Source organism: Anoplopoma fimbria, chromosome 10, assembly GCF_027596085.1.
Source record: "Anoplopoma fimbria isolate UVic2021 breed Golden Eagle Sablefish chromosome 10, Afim_UVic_2022, whole genome shotgun sequence".
In the NCBI taxonomy this organism is placed as follows: domain Eukaryota; kingdom Metazoa; phylum Chordata; class Actinopteri; order Perciformes; family Anoplopomatidae; genus Anoplopoma; species Anoplopoma fimbria.
Genome location: NC_072458.1, coordinates 18,843,127 through 18,860,531, shown reverse-complemented (window position 1 = coordinate 18,860,531; position 17,405 = coordinate 18,843,127). Strand labels below are relative to the sequence as shown.

Genomic DNA, 17,405 nt, shown 5'->3' with positions numbered 1-17,405 from the left:
TTTAATGTTCTAGTGTACTAGATTAATGTTCTATTGTACTAGATTACTGTTCTAGATTAATGTTCTATTGTACTAGATTAATGTTCTAGTGTACTAGATTAATGTTCTAGTGTACTAGATTAATGTCCTATTGTACTAGATTAATGTTCTATTGTACTAGATTAATGTTCTATTGTACTAGATTAATGTTCTATTGTACTAGATTAATGTTCTATTGTACTAGATTACTGTTCTATTGTACTAGATTAATGTTCTATTGTACTAGATTAATGTTCTAGTGTACTAGTTAGCTGGCCAGCTAACACATATGCTTCAGACTAAAGCTAGCAGCCTAGCATGCAAAGAACCATAGCAGCGGGCTAACGCCAGCAAGGTCAATGAATCAAACTTGCATTTTAAGATAATGAAGGTGTAATATCTTATAAAGTTTTGATGGGATTTTAATTTTTTTATTGAATTACGCCTGTATAAAATATGTGGAAAACTTTAAAGTGGGCACAGAATAATAATATCTTTGGTTCGGACATAGGTTCACACCAACATGACGACCCGTTTGCCCCTGCACTCTGTCTGCTAGGGGGTGGAAAGGGAGGTGGTAACGGGCAGGAGGTGTGGCAGGTTTATATGGAGGATGCATGTTGGTCATATTTGCTTACAAGGGGGTGGTCTGAGGTCATGCCCCCCTTGCATTTTTTTTTTGTTGTAACATCTGGTACATCGGCTTTCTTTAAAAAGGGACAATTCACCCCATAATCCAAAATACACATTTCCCTCTTACCAATAGTACTATTTATCAATTTGAATTCTTTGGATGTTAGTTGCCTAGTTTTGGAGATATCTGTCGTAGAGATGTCGGTCTTCTCTTGAATGGAATGGGACACTTTTGAACTTAGCTTGTGGTGTTCAAAGCCCCCCAAAAAAAAGCTGGGTAGAAACCGCCCTTAAGGTTTGGGGATAATCTTGAATAACTGGGTCAAAAGATACATTTCTGTTGAATCTTTCAAATATATTTTTGGGTGCTTTGAGCACTATGAGCTAGTTTGTCATATAGTCCCATTAAATTCAAAGAAGGCCGATATCTCCAAAACAATCTAGATTGATAATTAGCACTACAGGTAAGAGGAAAAACATGTATGTTTTTCTTTTGGGTTTAACTATCTCTTAATTGTATTTGTACATAGTCCATGACAAATGAATACCCTCAACTAATCTAATCAGTGATAAATAAGCACTCTGAATCTTCAGTTTTAGAGAAATGTAATCAGTGATGCTGCCAAACATCTCTGGCTCCACCTGATGGAGATTTTAGGGAAATACAATCTCTGGCTTCAGGCATTGAAATAGTCAGGTTGTATGTGTTAATGTACTTGTCTGCACTTGTTTTCTACTCACTTTTCTGCACAATTAAAAAAAAAAAAGCTCTGAACTACTTTGTCCCATTATAACAACTTTACTGTGTGAATCACACTGAAAGTCAGATTGGAAAAACTTGAAAGGATCTACAGCAATAGACTTGTAACATGTAAATATTCATCCATGTTTATTACAATTAAGTATGGGGGCTTTTACACAGTTTTTTTTTTGAGCACTTGTTTCCCAGAAATTTGTTTTTGTTTTCAAAAACAACTTGTTGAAGAAACTGATTTACACATCAGTCTACACAAAAAAAACACAAATGGCTCAATGTAACACGATCACGGCCATTAATAAGAATATTGTTCTTCTTTCACTTGCAAAAAAAAAATGTTGAAAGAGATCTTCCATGTCTTCTGTAACTTGTAGTCTGTGTGTTATGTCACAAAATATCAGGTAAAAAAAACAACTCCTTAAAAAAAAATCAAAAAAAATCAATATCTGTATTTTGTAGAATAATCCTTTGGAGACACCACCAGACCTCGTCCTTTTCTGGCTCCCCGGTACACGGTTTCAACAATGTCTATCATCTCCTGCTTGTCCTCCATTGTCCAGTTGATCTTGTTGTTGTTACCAGTACCCAAATCAATCATGATGTGTTTGTTCCTGAAAAACAACAATATGAAGTTCTGAAGTTACTTACAGTACTTCCTCAACAATGACACCAATTTTCTTTTAAATGACATTACAGGAAGTAGCATTTTCTCTGATATTTTGAAATCAGACATGGAGTGCCTTACCTGAAGAAGAACATGACGGTGCAGGGGTCGTACAACTCGTACATCTTGTTGAAGTCAGGCACTTCTGTGATGTCCACCAGGTAAATGACTGCAAAATTCTTCACCTGCGACAAAGTACATAGGCAGAATAATGATACAACAGTAAACCATCAATGTATCAATATGAACATCAGAGTAATTAACATTATAGGCAGAACAACACAAAAGGGAAAGGTTAGTTTCAAAATAAAAAAAACTGTTCTCTTGGACGACTTATTTCTTTTGAAAATGGCAGTACCTGCTTTACACTACTTTTTGGGATTATTTCCATGACACACGACCTGGCTTATCAGCTCGTCTCATAACAGCATCACACAAGAAAGAGGACATTTCCCCTTCACAGGTTCCCTGTTCGTTTTAGGATTGATTTTAAGATTTTAGTGTTTGTCTACAGATCATTAGAGGGGCTAGCTCCAGCCTCTCTATGACCTTTGACAACCACACGACCCCTCAAGATCACTCAGGTCCGCTGGCTAGTTGCCTCTGGCTGTCTGAATATCAAGGCTGAGGCTCATGGGAGATCCTGGCTCTGGAGTTGCAGCCACCAAACTCTGGGACGAGTTGCCTCTGCATGTTCAGCACACTGCCTGTTTTTTAAACCCTGTTTCAAGTAACATCTTTATATTTTGGGGCTTTTAATTCTGAATGCTTTTATAATTGTATTGTCTTTTTGTCTATATAACTGCTCTGTTTATTTGGGTGCTTTGTGTTTTTCTTTACTATACAGCACTTTGTTCAACTGTTTTAGTATAGTATGCTTTTAAATGTGCTGTATAAATAAATTTGGATTAGATTGTATTTAAAAGTTCAATAAATCCAGTTTGCCATAAACCTCCTTTGCCTTACCTGCAGTACCTCACTAGTATGAAAAATGGGCTTCAAAAAGAATATAACTTATATCTTTAAGAAATGATTGCAATGCCTCAGCTTTTCAACAGCCATCATAGATTTGGGCAGCATGTGCTGAAAACGGTCTACAAACTGCTGACTGAGAGTAAAATACTCCAATATAAAATCCTGTGATAGGGATCTCTGTTGTAAAATCAGCAATAAACTGCCAGGAGCAGTGGGCACCCTGATGAAAATAGTGATGAATCTTTACACCCCTTTAGCAGACAGTATAAATCTGCACTGGAAAATAAATCTACAGCATCCCAGAAAGCGCACATGATTTTGTTACCTGCAAAATCAATATGATTTTCAGCTGAGGTGAAAACCATAAACTGTGATGCTCCTTATGGTCTCAACAGCTGAATGTGTGAATTTCCCCAGAAAGCATTTCTAAAAGGTTTATTGATGAAGCTGATGTGGAGTGTTGGAATAAAGTGAAGACTAAACAGTAAATTGCCCTGCTTCAGAAAGCAGGTTTAACAAACTCTGAGCCTAAGTCTGCACTCCAAGTTCTCTCTGAGTAAAGCGTGTGCACGGTAACTGAAAAAAGCCTTTATCAATGGAGCTCCAATACCAGGATTCACCATGGCAACAGGTAAATAGAAGGCAGAGACTCCATTTTAAGTAAGCAATGTATGAACTGTGCACATTTATCTCTAAAAAAGGAGCCTGAGTAAGAGCAAGGAGAAGTGTTAATTAATAATTTAAATGCTAATGTTTAAACATGTTCAACCTTAAAGCAGCATATTTAAGAAACTCACATTTAAACTGAATTCTGAAGCTGCACCACGGTCATGCTCACTGAGAAATATTGATTTATAATCTCCAATATTATAGGAATCATATTCCATCAGTGGACAGCTGACATCAACTGTGGGCACAGACTCAGTGTATGTAAAAAAAACCAAAAAAAAACAATACTTCCTCTCAAATAAGAAAGAAATGCAGACATTTTGCACTGAGTGACGCTGTGTAATGTTAGAATGTGAGGGCAACTTAAAGCTGTTCAAATAAATGACTGACAACGCACATATATGCAGAAACTTTGTTGCCAAGTAACAAACTAATATCAAGATAATATCTATCTTATAATATCTGACCAGTAAAATCCGGCTAATTACTGCACTGAGATTCGAGCTTTAATTCGAGCTGAATAAATAGGGAAACAGAGTTGTGTGTCTAGCTTGAAGAGGGAGGAGACAAAGAGAAACTGAGAAAACGTCTCAGTGAGCAGGTTAGCTTCAGTCAGTTGCCATGGCAGCCAAAGACTCCAGACTGCTAAACTCGAAGCACAATTCCATTGTTTACATGCAAAAAAAACCCTAAATCAACCAGCACTAAAATCTTAAGGATTGTCACACATCTGGAATAAACCCTGTTTCCTTAATCTCAGGGTAAACTAACTCAGAGTTTTTCACTAAATCTGCTTCCTGAAACAGGGCTAGGTTATCTAGTAAACATGTGACACCCACTGCTACTACCACTATCATTATTAGTCACATTACTATTATTATTGCCTGTACTATTACGCTTGTTGTCTTTGCTTCTACCCTGGAGTCTTTGTGCTTTCTCGCTTCGCAGGCTTCTATAAATCGTGGCTGTACCTGGACCGTGGACGTGCATCCTGCTATGGCACCGCTGACACCTACTGCTACTACCATTATTATTATTAGTCACATTACTATTATTATTTCCTGTACCATTGCGCATATTAGCTTTGCTTCCACCCTGAAGCCCTTTTTGCTTTCTCACTTTGCAGGTTTCCATGAATCGTTGTGGTCCCTGGACCGTAGACCCGGCTGACACCCACTGCTACTTCGATTATTATTATTAGTCACATTACTATTCACTATTTCATAATTATAATTCCACTATAATAATTGCTGCTGTTATTATAAGTAGTCTCAATTTTTTCCTTCGTTACTCTGCTTACTACTCTTATTATATGAATAATTTATGTCATATACATTGAATGTGTTGTATCTCTGTTATGCTGTTCATTCTGTCCATCCTGGGAGAAGGATCCCTCCTCTGTCGCTCTCCCAGAGGTTTCTTCCTTTTCTCTCCCTGTTAAAGGGTTTTTTTAGGGGAGTTTTTCCTGTGCCGATGTGAGGGTTCAGGAACAGAGGATGTCGCATGTGTACAGATTGTAAAGCCCTCTGAGGCAAATTTGTGATTCTGGGCTCTACAAAATAAACTGAATTGAATTGTTTAAGGAAAGAACAGTGTTCCAGTCTTTGGATGCTGGTGTATGTATACCTGTTACTAGACCAAAACTTCAAAGATAGTCAATTTACAACAATGCAGATGAGCAGACAAATGTCAAACAGAAAATGTTGAGCATTTTGCTTGAACAATTTCTGACAACATTTTTGATTAATTTGATGTCTATTGACTTATTAAATACATTTTTAGTCCTATATTTAATGTTAAGCACTGAAAATACTAATGTAATAAATAAATGTAACATGTATATAAACATATTATATATTTATTCATGTGCTCTCCTTCACCATTTTAACGCTATCCTTACTTTACTATTTTATAGTACTTTATCCACGAGATGAATTCGTCCCTTTGCCTCCTCTCTACAGAGAAACAGCACAGTAATATCTCTGCTCTGCATCAAACATGTAATAAGTAATAATATTACTGAATGAGTCTGAATTACAAACATCTTGGTTGACTTCTGATGCTGACACAATGTGTACAACACACAAACAACTACAACACAATGACACATGCATGTATGGAGGACGAACAATGACATAGGTATAAATAATTAAATGCATAAATAATTGTATAAATAAATACAGGAATAAATAAATAAATGCTTAAATAAATACAGTAATAAATAAATGGTTAAATAAATACTGAAATAAATAAATAAAAGAATAAATAAATAAGTAAATGCTAAAATAAATATGGAAATGAATACATTAATCTAAAGATAAATAAATAAAAGTTAATAATCAAACAGGACAATAAATACATATCCTACATTTATCTCTACATTCCTTTTCACTTACATTTATCTATTTCTGTGTCTTAACCTCTGTCTAAAGCAGGATTGGTTACAGGAGTGTGATCGATCGATATTCATTTCTGTATTTATTAATTTATTTTTACATTTATATAAGCATTTACTTTTTAAATTATTCCTGTATTTATTTATACAATTTTTTACGCATTTATTTATTTCTTGATTTATTTTTACATTTATATAAGCATTTACTATTTATTTTCATTATTCCTGTATTTATTTACACAATTATTTATGCATTTATTAATTTATTCCTGTATTTATTTATGCATTAATTTATTTATTCCTGTATTCATTTATGCATTTATTTATTCACATCATGTCATGTGTCGCCCTCCACACACACAGCCACTGGAGGCTCAGACAGACAGACAGACAGACAGACCTTCTCAGCGATGCTGTACAGAACCTCGTCCATCTTCATACACGTGGGGTCCCAGTCGTGACCGAACCGGATCACCAGGACCCGGTCCTCCTCAGACAGGATGGCCTGGTCCACCTGCCAGCCATTGTGGAGATGAGGTAGCATGTACGACATCCTGATAGCAAGTCAACAACCCCCAAAGCTGAAACACACACACACACACACACACACACAAAATGGCCTTTAGCTAGCTAGCTAGCTAGCTGTGAGCTAACACTAGCTAGCTAGCTTGTTTCGTTAGCCAAGGACAAGTCTGGATTAAATAATTAAACTTGTACATGTCAGATATGAATGAGAGGATAGCAACCTAAAAACTTACCTAATAAAAAAACACAATAAGTATATAAAACGTACAACAACAATAGGACAAAACTCCCCGTTAGCCGCTGCTGCTGTGTACTTTTTTCGCAAATGTTACGTTCTCTGCGCGTTACGTCATCAACCTGCGACAGCGCGTCCACGACGTGATTACGTCACAGAAAACGTAATCGATGGAAGTCAGTCAGTTGAACAGGATGACATGTGGTGGAAGGTTTTGATGATGTTGTGATTTTCTGGAGTTTATCAAAAATTAAGATTGTTTTGGATGTTTTACTCTCTTAATATATATTGGATTTAAATAAAAGCATACCAAAAAACTGATGGAATTATTAACATATAATAAATATATGGTTTTATTTCACCCAGCTGACTTTGCATAGTGAAACCATGTGTAAGGATGTTTTTCTATTTGTTTCCATGCCCATATTAAGGATAAAAAAATAATTGATACCAGTCTGTGCAAAGATTGACAATATACAGTACCAGTCAAAAGTTTGGACACATCTTCTCATTCAACTACTTTGAAGAATCTAAAATCTAAAATATATTCTTTGTTTGTTTACCACATAATTCCATATGTGTTCCTTCATAGTTTGGATGTCTTCAATATTAATCTACAATGTAGGTAAAAATAAAAATAAATTAAAACCATTAAATGAGGCGGTGTGTCCAAACTTTTGACTGGTACTGTATCTTGGATTTTAAAAAAGCAAACCAAAAAACACTGATGGAAGAATTCAAACATACTAAATATACAATAAAAAATTAAGACCATCTTCATTTAACACTAGTATCAAGACGGACTCCTTGTTTTTGACTTATTGAAGGTGCATTTTTAAATTTCTCCAATCGATACAATGGCCTAACATTTGCCATAAAACACATACAGTACCAGTCAAAAGTTTGGACACACCTTCTCATTCAACTACTTTGAAGAATGTAAAATATAAAACATATTCTGGTTTGTTGAGCATTTGTTTGTTTACCACTAAATTCCACGTGTTCCTTCATAGTTTGGATGTCTTCAATATTAATCTACAATCTAGAAAAAAATAAAACACATATAAGATAAAGACAGTTAGTGAAGTGACTTTTCTTTTACATCTCTCTAACATGGGGGGTTTCAGTCTGTATAGAAAATGGAATAGGTAAACATCAGAAATTCTTCTCAGAAAATAATAGTTGTCCTTCAAATGCTATCTTCTCCTGGACACAGGAAAAATACCCTTTGTGATATAGTAAAAGAAAGGCTAAGGTATTATCTCTGCAACACAACAAATGAAAATAGCATTTCCTCAGGCTGCTCATTTTGCAACCAAGAGAAAGAACACTTAATCAATGTTATCCATGTCCATGCATGCCCACTTCTAGCGAGTCATTAGTCATCTCCACTGCTGTCTACGGCTGATAGAACTTAAGTAATCAGCTGTCTTGTTTTTGGATTGTAATAGTGGAGACTCTTTGATAGATGATAAAATATCTTTATGACTTTTGAGAAGTTTCACTACTGCAAACTGCAGGCCGCAGACTCTCTGTGTTAATGATACATCCAATGTATGAATACTTTTTAAAAAAAATCTATTTTTATTTCCCTTCCCTTATTCTTCTTCTCCAACCATCTTAGACTCATTTCCATTTCATATGGAGAAATATATAAATTATGCCTTTACATTAACATTTTTACTACTTTGTATGCAGTATTGAGACACAAAGACAAAACATTTATTGTTGTGCAAAACATTACAGTACAAATAGAAAGAACATTGAACAAAGGTTCAAAGGTTATAGGAAACATTCCAGTCTATGACATAGCAGCATATTATGGCACTCCTTAGAGTATGAATCATAATTAGATATGTTGTAGCCTATCTTTGATTCCACCACTAAACTACACGATCACTTTACTGTGGTTCTGAATGGACAAATGATTAACAAAGTCTGACTTTTTCACATTAGACTATTTGGTCGAGGGCACGATTGTTTAACAAAAGGTTGATTTGGCCAATTTCACGATAAAATTAAGATTTACATCCTAGCTACGATCAACACTGTAATCATCCCTTAAAGCTGAAAAAAGGCATTTCTAACTCTGAACGGCTGGGTTTGTTTTCACATTGCACAACATCAGCCTTCTGATCAAGTCTGAACAGTCTCTCAATCTAAATCTCTGCTGAAAAGAGACGTAATTCTCGCACCGCATTGGTTACACAAGTCCTCTCCCATAAAGCCACACCCTGTTCAGCAGAACGGTTCAGATCCCAGGTTTCATGAACCCACTTTAGGCCAGAAGGTGGCACAAGGAACATTCACATATTTTCTGGAGATAAAATGACTCGACCAGTGGTTCTTTGAACGTCCCACGACGTCTAGAGAAACATATCCAAAGTACATCACTATTCCATGAGGCAATATGAAAAATTCTGTGCACAACAATGTCTTGCAATCCCTGAGGAGCGCTGATGCTCGGCTGGAACAGACAGTGTTGTGATGATGAGGTCAGGGCACACAGTCCACCACAGTGACGTACAGCAGACTGAAACTGTACTCCTGCAGCTCCTAGTCGGAGGGATGCTCCGGACACGAGCGATTCACCTCAAACCACTCGTCTATACACCTGAAACAGGAAGAGGAAGACAACAGGGAAGTTAATCTGCTGTGATCAAAGGAAGTTGAAAACATGAGCTGAATTACGTTTAGCACACAATAATAATAATAATCTCCATTTATTTTTATCAAATTATCTCTTATTTTATAAATTATCTAATTAAATGGATGGCAATATGTGTGCTTTCTCAAGTAGTTTCATTCAATAGCTGATATAAGTGATATTATATTTGTGGCCTGTTGCTGTGCCGATTTTCTTTCTTGCTGAGGTATTGATGAGAAGATTCATACCACTCTCATATTAGTCTGTTTACTATAGGGCTACCATGAGTGGCAGGTTAGCTTAGCTTAGCATTAAGAATGGAAACAGGGGTAAACGGCTAGCCTGGCTCCCTCCGAAGGTAACAAAACTGGCCTACCAGCACCTTTAAAGTTCACTTACTGAAGTGTTGTATCTTGTTTTGCTGATTTTGTTACCTTTGGACAGAGCTAGCTGTTTCCCCTTTCTGCTGAGCTAAACTTACCAGATGTTGGTGGTAGTTTCATATTCAGCATAAAGACATGAGAGTGGTGTCAATCGTTTTATGTAACTCTGTGTTTTTTTTATTTCTTTTATAATGATAAAAGTTTTAAATTGTCAATAAACACTTTGTTTCACTGCATCTGTCTTTTCATTATTGTAATTTAAAAAGAAAAAGCAGCAGATGCTTTACAGCGCGGCTACCTTGTGATGGACAGGTCTCTACAATGACGTTGTCCAGTCCGGCGGTTGTCCGTGTTTTCGTCTTTGAACTTTAACTCTTTCTCAGTGTGTTTTCAGTTAAGTTAATTGGAACATTTCTGGTGGCCTAAAAAAGTTCTGTGTCAATTCAACGTTCAATTGTACTTAGCTCCACCCTCTCGTGTCACTTCCGGCTGCGAAAAACAATCATAGATGATGACGGCTACATTTTTGAGTTCAAGGCCCCAAAACCGTGGTCAACAAACTAGTGTGTGACTTATTCTACTTTATACATACAGTTTAAAGTTCTTGCGTTGCTATTGACAATCTAGTAACTTCTATATTACAGGAATAATTTGACATTTTGAGATACACGCTTGTTTTTTCTCTTGAGAAGACTGCTACCACTCTGATGTTAGTATTCTAAAAGTGAAGCTTAGGTTGCTTTTGGAAGTCGTGACTGTTTACGCTTGATGCCATTTGTGCATTTGTCAAACTTTTCTTCAACCACAATCTGTTTATTTTTGTGTGTTTGTGTGTGTTAGTTACCCTTTATGATAGATACAGAGGCAGGGCAGCCTGGCAATGGTGTCTCCCTGCTCCAGCTCATCTAAACAGATGGCACATTCCCCAGAGTCTCTGGACAGGATGTCCTCTGAGAAAGACAATACGCATTGAGACAAACTGAGGGAAGAGCCGCCTCGCACACCAAACCATGCATCAGATGTTCAGCTCAGTCACTGAATCCTGCACAACCATCTGTTTAACCTTTGGTACCAGAAATGCCCAGATGAGAACTGGTATCCCTCTGCAGTAAATGATGCCGACTCCACTGGGAAAAGGTTGTGTTATTGGATCATAGTTTAGTTTTTACTATCCTACCTGTATAATTGCTTGATGGTATATTTCAATAACAGATGTGATTAAGTTCTTTTGTGTCACATGTTTACCTGTATATTAAACTATGATAGGCCCTAGTGTCAATACCTGCTCTTTTTAAAAATGAATCCTGCAGGAGAGGTAAGATAGACAATTAAAATGCGCTTTTGAAAATATTTGCATGGGCGAGGTGAATGATAAAAGGATGATTGTACAGGTTTTACATGTCCGTATGCCTTCGATGAGCTACGACAAACTGAGCAGTCCGTGAGCTGCGTGAACTGTACATTTGTCAGTAATACGCATGCTGCTGTGAGTGCGTGTGCGCAGGTCTCCGCGCATGCGTCAACATTTAAAGACGAGCGGTCTACTCTTGTTTGCATCCATGCAACACTCTCGAGCCTTGGACGTCTCTATTGGCAGAGAGCGTGTGACGTGACAGCTGTATGTCAACAGGCAAAATATGTTTGCCTTTTCCTGTGTAAGTGTGTGATTGTGTGTGTGTTTTAGCAGCAGGAAGCCAACACAGTTGACACACATACATATAGGTGGCCGTGTAGATGTGCGGCTGCATATCAGCATGCAACAATGAATAACATCTGGTACTGGTGTATTTCTGTGGCTAACGAGTTCTTTGTCTATCTACAAATCGTTTATTGCAAGACTTTGTATTTCAATTAATGATCATCCTCATGATCCAGTTGTAGGAAAAATATGGCATACCATTGTGACTAAGGAAGGGAACGCAGATGCAATGGTCGAATGTAAATAAGTACATTTTTGTACTGCACTCAAGTAAAACTTTGATGTTCTTGTACTTGATTACCTCTACCTTTACTTGTAATGAAGTATTTTTACATTGTGGTACTGCGACTTCTATTGTAGTAATAGATCTGAATACTGCGATGTGATCTGCACCAGAAGTTACCATTGTCATTGTTAAGTTTCATGCATTCTTTTGCATGTCTTTTTTTTTTTTTTTTAAACCAAAATGAACAAGTAGAATTGAAAAATAACAGATTAACATGGCAGCTGTGGCCAAAAACTATTACCAGCTCCTTCCTCTTAAAGAACCTCCCCTGCCCTCTTGAACCTTCATCCCTGATTTCTTACTGTTGTAGGTGAGGCGCGATTTGCTGAAACACATGAGCAGGTGCTTCTCTATTTCATCTGACGCCATAAACTTGGAGCAAACAGGACAGTGGAAGCCTGCGGAAGGAAAAACACAAAGACAAGAACATGAGGGCAGAGATGTGCCAACTTATCTCTTATTACTTTTTTATTGATATGTACACAACAGAGGGCGTGGGACGGTTTGCATGAGTTTGATCCTACATGGACACCTGCATGGTGTTCCACCTCCATGCAGTTAGAAGCTCTTTGTCTGCTGTAAACAACTTATGGCACTGCATGTATGAAATGTACGAACATTTCATACATGCAGTGCCCCCCCCTCTGTGCATCTTCTCAGCTGCATAAAGACTGATAAGCCAGGCGCTGCTTGACCTGAGATTACCTAACAGCATGTCTAACATTATAACACCTAAACCGAGAAAGTAACAACAAATGCATTTATATATGCAGGGAGTATGTATATATGTGTCTGGTGTGAACCTCATGTTTGTGTTGTGTCATGTGTATGTAAGGCGGGATAATCCTGTGGGCACAATATCAGGCCTGCAGGGTAATAATCACATGGATCTGATGAGCAAAGGTTATTGATGAGGTTTGTAATGATTAGACATCCTCATCTGGGAAATTACTGGAAATTAGACTATGTTATGAAAGATGAGGAAGTTGGCGCGTTTAAAATATCTCCAACAGCAATAAAGATTCAGGAAACACTGTTAAATAATGAGTTTTTATTCAAAGGCGTGGATGTTGGAGCGCTGAGACAGTCCTATAAGTTTAGGTCTGTTTTTGTTTTGCTGTGGTCCACCAGTTGACAAACATCTAGACTTGCGCATTCAGGAAGTGTGTGTGTATGTATGTGTGCATGCGCGTGTTTGTGTGTCAGGCAATGTGTAACCAGCAGGAAGCTCTTATCTGCTGACCTACATAAAGCACTCTTCCCTCTCAGTCGGCGAGAAAAACAGGCCGTGTTTTGCAAGACATGTAGAGAGGCAGAGGAAGACAGTGCAGAACAGCGGAGCCACCTGTGGCTTCAATAAAAGTGCAGAAGTGCTAAACAAAGGGCTCAGTCAGTCACCACACTGCTTTTACCATATGCCAGGTGTCCTGTGTCAAATGGAAAAATACTAAGCAACTTTGACTGTAATGGGTAACCTATAGTTTATGATATCTCGAACAAGAACTGACATGTTGACTCTAAACTCTTTCTGGGTGCCATAAACACAGTAATAAGACCAGACATTTTGCAGTTATGGCACATGAGATGAAAACAATGTTCCTTAGGGTAAGGACACCAGACAGACAGCGCACTTAAAACAACAAACACGCAATAAATATTAGAATAAGGAATTAAGGAGATGAAAAAAGTCTTAAAAAGGCACAGAGCAATGACATATTACTGGTATGAATGTGACTGAGTTCTTTATTTTGTTGTATAGTATGTGTATTTATTGTCTGTGTAGTTGTATAGTATGTGTATTTATTGTCTGTGTAGTTGTATAGTATGTTATTGTAGTTGTGTCTGTGTAGTTGTATAGTATGTGTATTTATTGTCTGTGTAGTTGTATAGTATGTGTATTTATTGTCTGTGTAGTTGTATAGTATGTGTATTTATTGTCTGTGTAGTTGTATAGTATGTGTATTTATTGTCTGTGTAGTTGTATAGTATGTGTATTTATTGTCTGTGTAGTTGTATAGTATGTGTATTTATTGTCTGTGTAGTTGTATAGTATGTGTATTTATTGTCTGTGTAGTTGTATAGTATGTGTATTTATTGTCTGTGTAGTTGTATAGTATGTGTATTTATTGTCTGTGTAGTTGTATAGTATGTGTATTTATTGTCTGTGTAGTTGTATAGTATGTGTATTTATTGTCTGTGTAGTTGTATAGTATGTGTATTTATTGTCTGTGTAGTTGTATAGTATGTGTATTTATTGTCTGTGTAGTTGTATAGTATGTGTATTTATTGTCTGTGTCTGTGTAGTTGTATAGTATGTGTATTTATTGTCTGTGTAGTTGTATAGTATGTGTATTTATTGTCTGTGTAGTTGTATAGTATGTGTATTTATTGTCTGTGTAGTTGTATAGTATGTGTATTTATTGTCTGTGTAGTTGTATAGTATGTGTATTTATTTCTGTGTCTATGTAGTTGAGCTGCTGCAACACTTGAATTTCCCCCATGGGGATCAATAAAGGAATATAATTAATAATAATAATAATAATAATAATAATAATAATGTTCTATGGAGCAGCTGTTATGAGTTTGAAGTAAACCACGCGTCACAGTCTTACCTCCCAGCAGATGAGGTGACAGGTGGGCCGGCAGGGATCCAATAAGCAACCTGTGGCCCTCGGGCGGCATCTCGCCCTCCAGGTCACCATCCGTGCCATCGAGGCTCTGATTGAGTCCGTGTGACCCTGACCTGCCGCCAGCTGGGATACTGAGACCGGAGCTGGTTGGCCCCCCACCTGTGTAACGGATCCGGGGGCCATCTGGTCCATTGGTGTACCTGAACCCCGCAATCCGTCCCCCTCCGCTGGAGTTTCCAGATGGGAGATCAGAGCTGGAATAAGCCCGAGTTCTGCCATCAAACACAGGGCTGCTCTGCTTGGCCCCCATGCTGTCTCTGGTCTGTTTTCTCCTGCTGTTGTTGTTGTTTGGGTGTATGTGTGCGCTTTAAAGTATTGCGCAACGATACATTGTTACAGAGTGTTCTGAAGAACTGACAGCAACAAAGGAAATAAAGAACAAGAGGAGAACAGCAACAGAGGCGAGGTGCTCCAACATCTCAGTGGTTCACGGGTGCGCGCCGTGCGTAAAGTGCGCACTTTCTGAACCATAACTTCATTTCCAAATGGTTGTTTTTGTTTTCTTGGCAGAGCCCTTCCCTTCCCTTTTTTTTTTTTTTTTTTTCCAACAATGGAAAAAAAAATTAAAAATAATCTCTTCAGATAAAAGTAGTCGGATTGTCCACCTCAGACGAGGACATTTGGGCTGAGTGTTGACTCACAGCTCGCCTGGTTCAAGTTTGTTTTTGTGCTCAACTGTGGCCGTCTGGAAAGAAAAATAAAAGCAGGGATTGCCCTCCTCCTCCTCCTCCTCCTCCTCCTCCAGCTCCGTCAAACCACCTGAACTTCACCATGATAACATAAAGTCGCCTTCAGAGTAAAATGAAGCCATAAAAATATCGTTTCACATTAGTACATAGTATACATTTAATGACAAAGTCTAAAATGATATAATAATCACAGGGAGCATTTCTCTGTGCTTTTACTTTGGATACATAAATTACATTTTGCTGATTATATTTATTTTTTTATTGGAGTAACATTTCAAAGCAGGACTTTCGCTTTCATGTATTTGAACAGTATAAGTACTTTTATTTGAGAAACGGATCAGAATACTTCTTCCACCAAAGATTATTGGATCATTATATTGGTGCATTGACATTAAAGCAGTCCTTGAAAGATGCAGGTGGTAGAGATGTTTTATTGCTTATTTATAATACTTGTTTTTTATTTCATTTTATCTGATCTTGTTTTTCTTTTACTATGTCTCTTGTTTGCACTATCCTCTATGCTGCTGTAATCCTGTAAATTTCCCCTCTGCGGGATTAAAGGATTATTTTATTTTATCTTATCTTATTTTAGAGATGAAGCTCATTTAACTGCATCATACACATACACTTTAATCCGTAAAAGTGCATCATATTTTATAAACTGTTCATATATTTTATAGCTTAATATGGAAAACAACTAGTCTTAAAAGATTATATTTCTATCTGAACTGTACTGAAAACTTTAACATTAATACACAGCGTTTGTGCTTTTACTTTGAAGGCCTACACAAAGCCTCCTGTCTGCAGTCCCATCCTTGTCTCCAGCTTCACGCAGCTCTGAGTGGGCACATCAGGTGGCGCATGACGTCAATCCCAGTAACACCAGCAGGCTGTTGGCACAGCAGCAGGTCACCAGTCCACTCTGTGATATGAAAAGCCCTCCATGTTTGGACCTTTGTGTTACATTAACCTCAGGCCATTAAGAGTAGGCAAAAATAGGCACGAGGAACACTCTGTTCACACGGTTTATTGAACAATTTCACACACATCGGAGGGACAAACAGAAGATACACTGCATGAGAAACATTCAAATAGGCAATAAAAAGACAAACATTTACAAGCCAAAGTAAACAGGCTAAAGATAAACCTCTGAAACAGTCTTGTGGATCGAGTGGTTGAAGGCCTGAAGCATTGCAGTGCACTGGATGTGACATACAACAACACACTGTGAGATTAGCGATAACAGGGCAGACGAAAAGGGTGGCTGTCAATGGATGTTTTCTCTCCCCCCCTTTATGATATCACTCAGGGTTTTGTGTGTGCACTTATTAAACTATGGTTATGGTTAAGAGGAACCCACGAAAGGCGCCAGTAAATTCAAAACATCACACGCAAAAGGAGAGATTCTTTTTCTAGATTTGGGAAGGTATCTCATCAGATTGTGCTGAGAAAGGAGGACAAACTGCGAACCACCAACAACCAGGAAGACTACGGAACAGAAGAACTAAGGTGTCATGTGACAATGAGACACCCAAAACGGGAAGGGCTTAAGCTGCAGCGTGGGCCTTTTGTTTTGATGGTCATATGATAGTAACACTGATTTTAAAAACGTCCTCATTTTGTGACTTTTAACTCTTTGAGGTGCACAGCCTTAGAAACATTAAGACACACACCTTCAGATATGATCCATGCTACTGTAAAGCTGCACACTTTGATTCCCACACGAGGCGTAAAATGCTTTTGATTACAACCGAGACTAAACTATGTTAACCGTGTGTTTGAAACCGGATAGTTTGAGAGCTTCCCCTTCTGAATCTACGTCACCGCTATACGTCCCTCAGTTCCCTCCTTGTTTCCTTCCGTTAAGTGGAAAACTTTAGACCGCTTCTCCTCCCTTCCTTCCCTCTCTTTATCTGCAACCCTCCAGTTGCCCTCACGCAGCCACAAACCGTCAGTTTTCACCCATTTGTTCTTCAAACTAGCTCTCGTGTATCCTTTGTGTCAACAGGCAGGCTGAGAAAGTAGGTTATCTGTCACATTCATCTCCAAAGCCACAGAGGGTGGGTGTGTGGGTGTGGGTGTGGGGGGGGGATGTGTGCATTGGGGTAACATCCAACTGTTTTTCTGCATAACAAAGCCA

General features: G+C 37.9%; 2 protein-coding genes across 2 annotated transcripts; both read right to left on the bottom strand.

Annotated features, from left to right (window-relative positions):
• Nucleotides 1-1,620: 1,620 nt before the first annotated feature.
• txnl4a (thioredoxin-like 4A) lies at nt 1,621-7,007 on the bottom strand. Its single transcript, XM_054606023.1, has 4 exons — nt 6,870-7,007; nt 6,512-6,692; nt 2,154-2,257; nt 1,621-2,019 (listed from the first exon to the last, which is right to left on the bottom strand). The coding sequence occupies exons 2-4, from the start codon at nt 6,662-6,664 to the stop codon at nt 1,848-1,850; spliced, it is 429 nt and encodes a 142-aa protein (XP_054461998.1). The 5' UTR covers nt 6,665-6,692; nt 6,870-7,007; the 3' UTR covers nt 1,621-1,847.
• Nucleotides 7,008-8,540: 1,533 nt separating this feature from the next.
• On the bottom strand, nt 8,541-15,269 carry LOC129097176 (E3 ubiquitin-protein ligase ZNRF2-like). Its single transcript, XM_054605929.1, has 4 exons — nt 14,499-15,269; nt 12,189-12,284; nt 10,746-10,851; nt 8,541-9,485 (listed from the first exon to the last, which is right to left on the bottom strand). The coding sequence occupies exons 1-4, from the start codon at nt 14,824-14,826 to the stop codon at nt 9,428-9,430; spliced, it is 588 nt and encodes a 195-aa protein (XP_054461904.1). The 5' UTR covers nt 14,827-15,269; the 3' UTR covers nt 8,541-9,427.
• Between the last annotated feature and the right edge of the window lie 2,136 nt (nt 15,270-17,405).

Coding starts and splice junctions, on each gene's coding strand:
- LOC129097176 (XM_054605929.1), bottom strand. CDS start 14,826: ATGGGGGCCAAGCAGAGCAGCCCTGTGTTTGATGGCAGAACTCGGGCT. Junction 10,852..12,188: donor ATCGCGCCTCACCTACAACA/GTAAGAAATCAG, acceptor TGTCTTTCTCAG/AGGACATCCTGTCCAGAGAC. Junction 9,486..10,745: donor CTCTGTATCTATCATAAAGG/GTAACTAACACA, acceptor TTCCTGTTTCAG/GTGTATAGACGAGTGGTTTG.
- txnl4a (XM_054606023.1), bottom strand. CDS start 6,664: ATGTCGTACATGCTACCTCATCTCCACAATGGCTGGCAGGTGGACCAG. Junction 2,258..6,511: donor TGTACAGCATCGCTGAGAAG/GTCTGTCTGTCT, acceptor ACTTTGTCGCAG/GTGAAGAATTTTGCAGTCAT. Junction 2,020..2,153: donor ACCGTCATGTTCTTCTTCAG/GTAAGGCACTCC, acceptor GTTGTTTTTCAG/GAACAAACACATCATGATTG.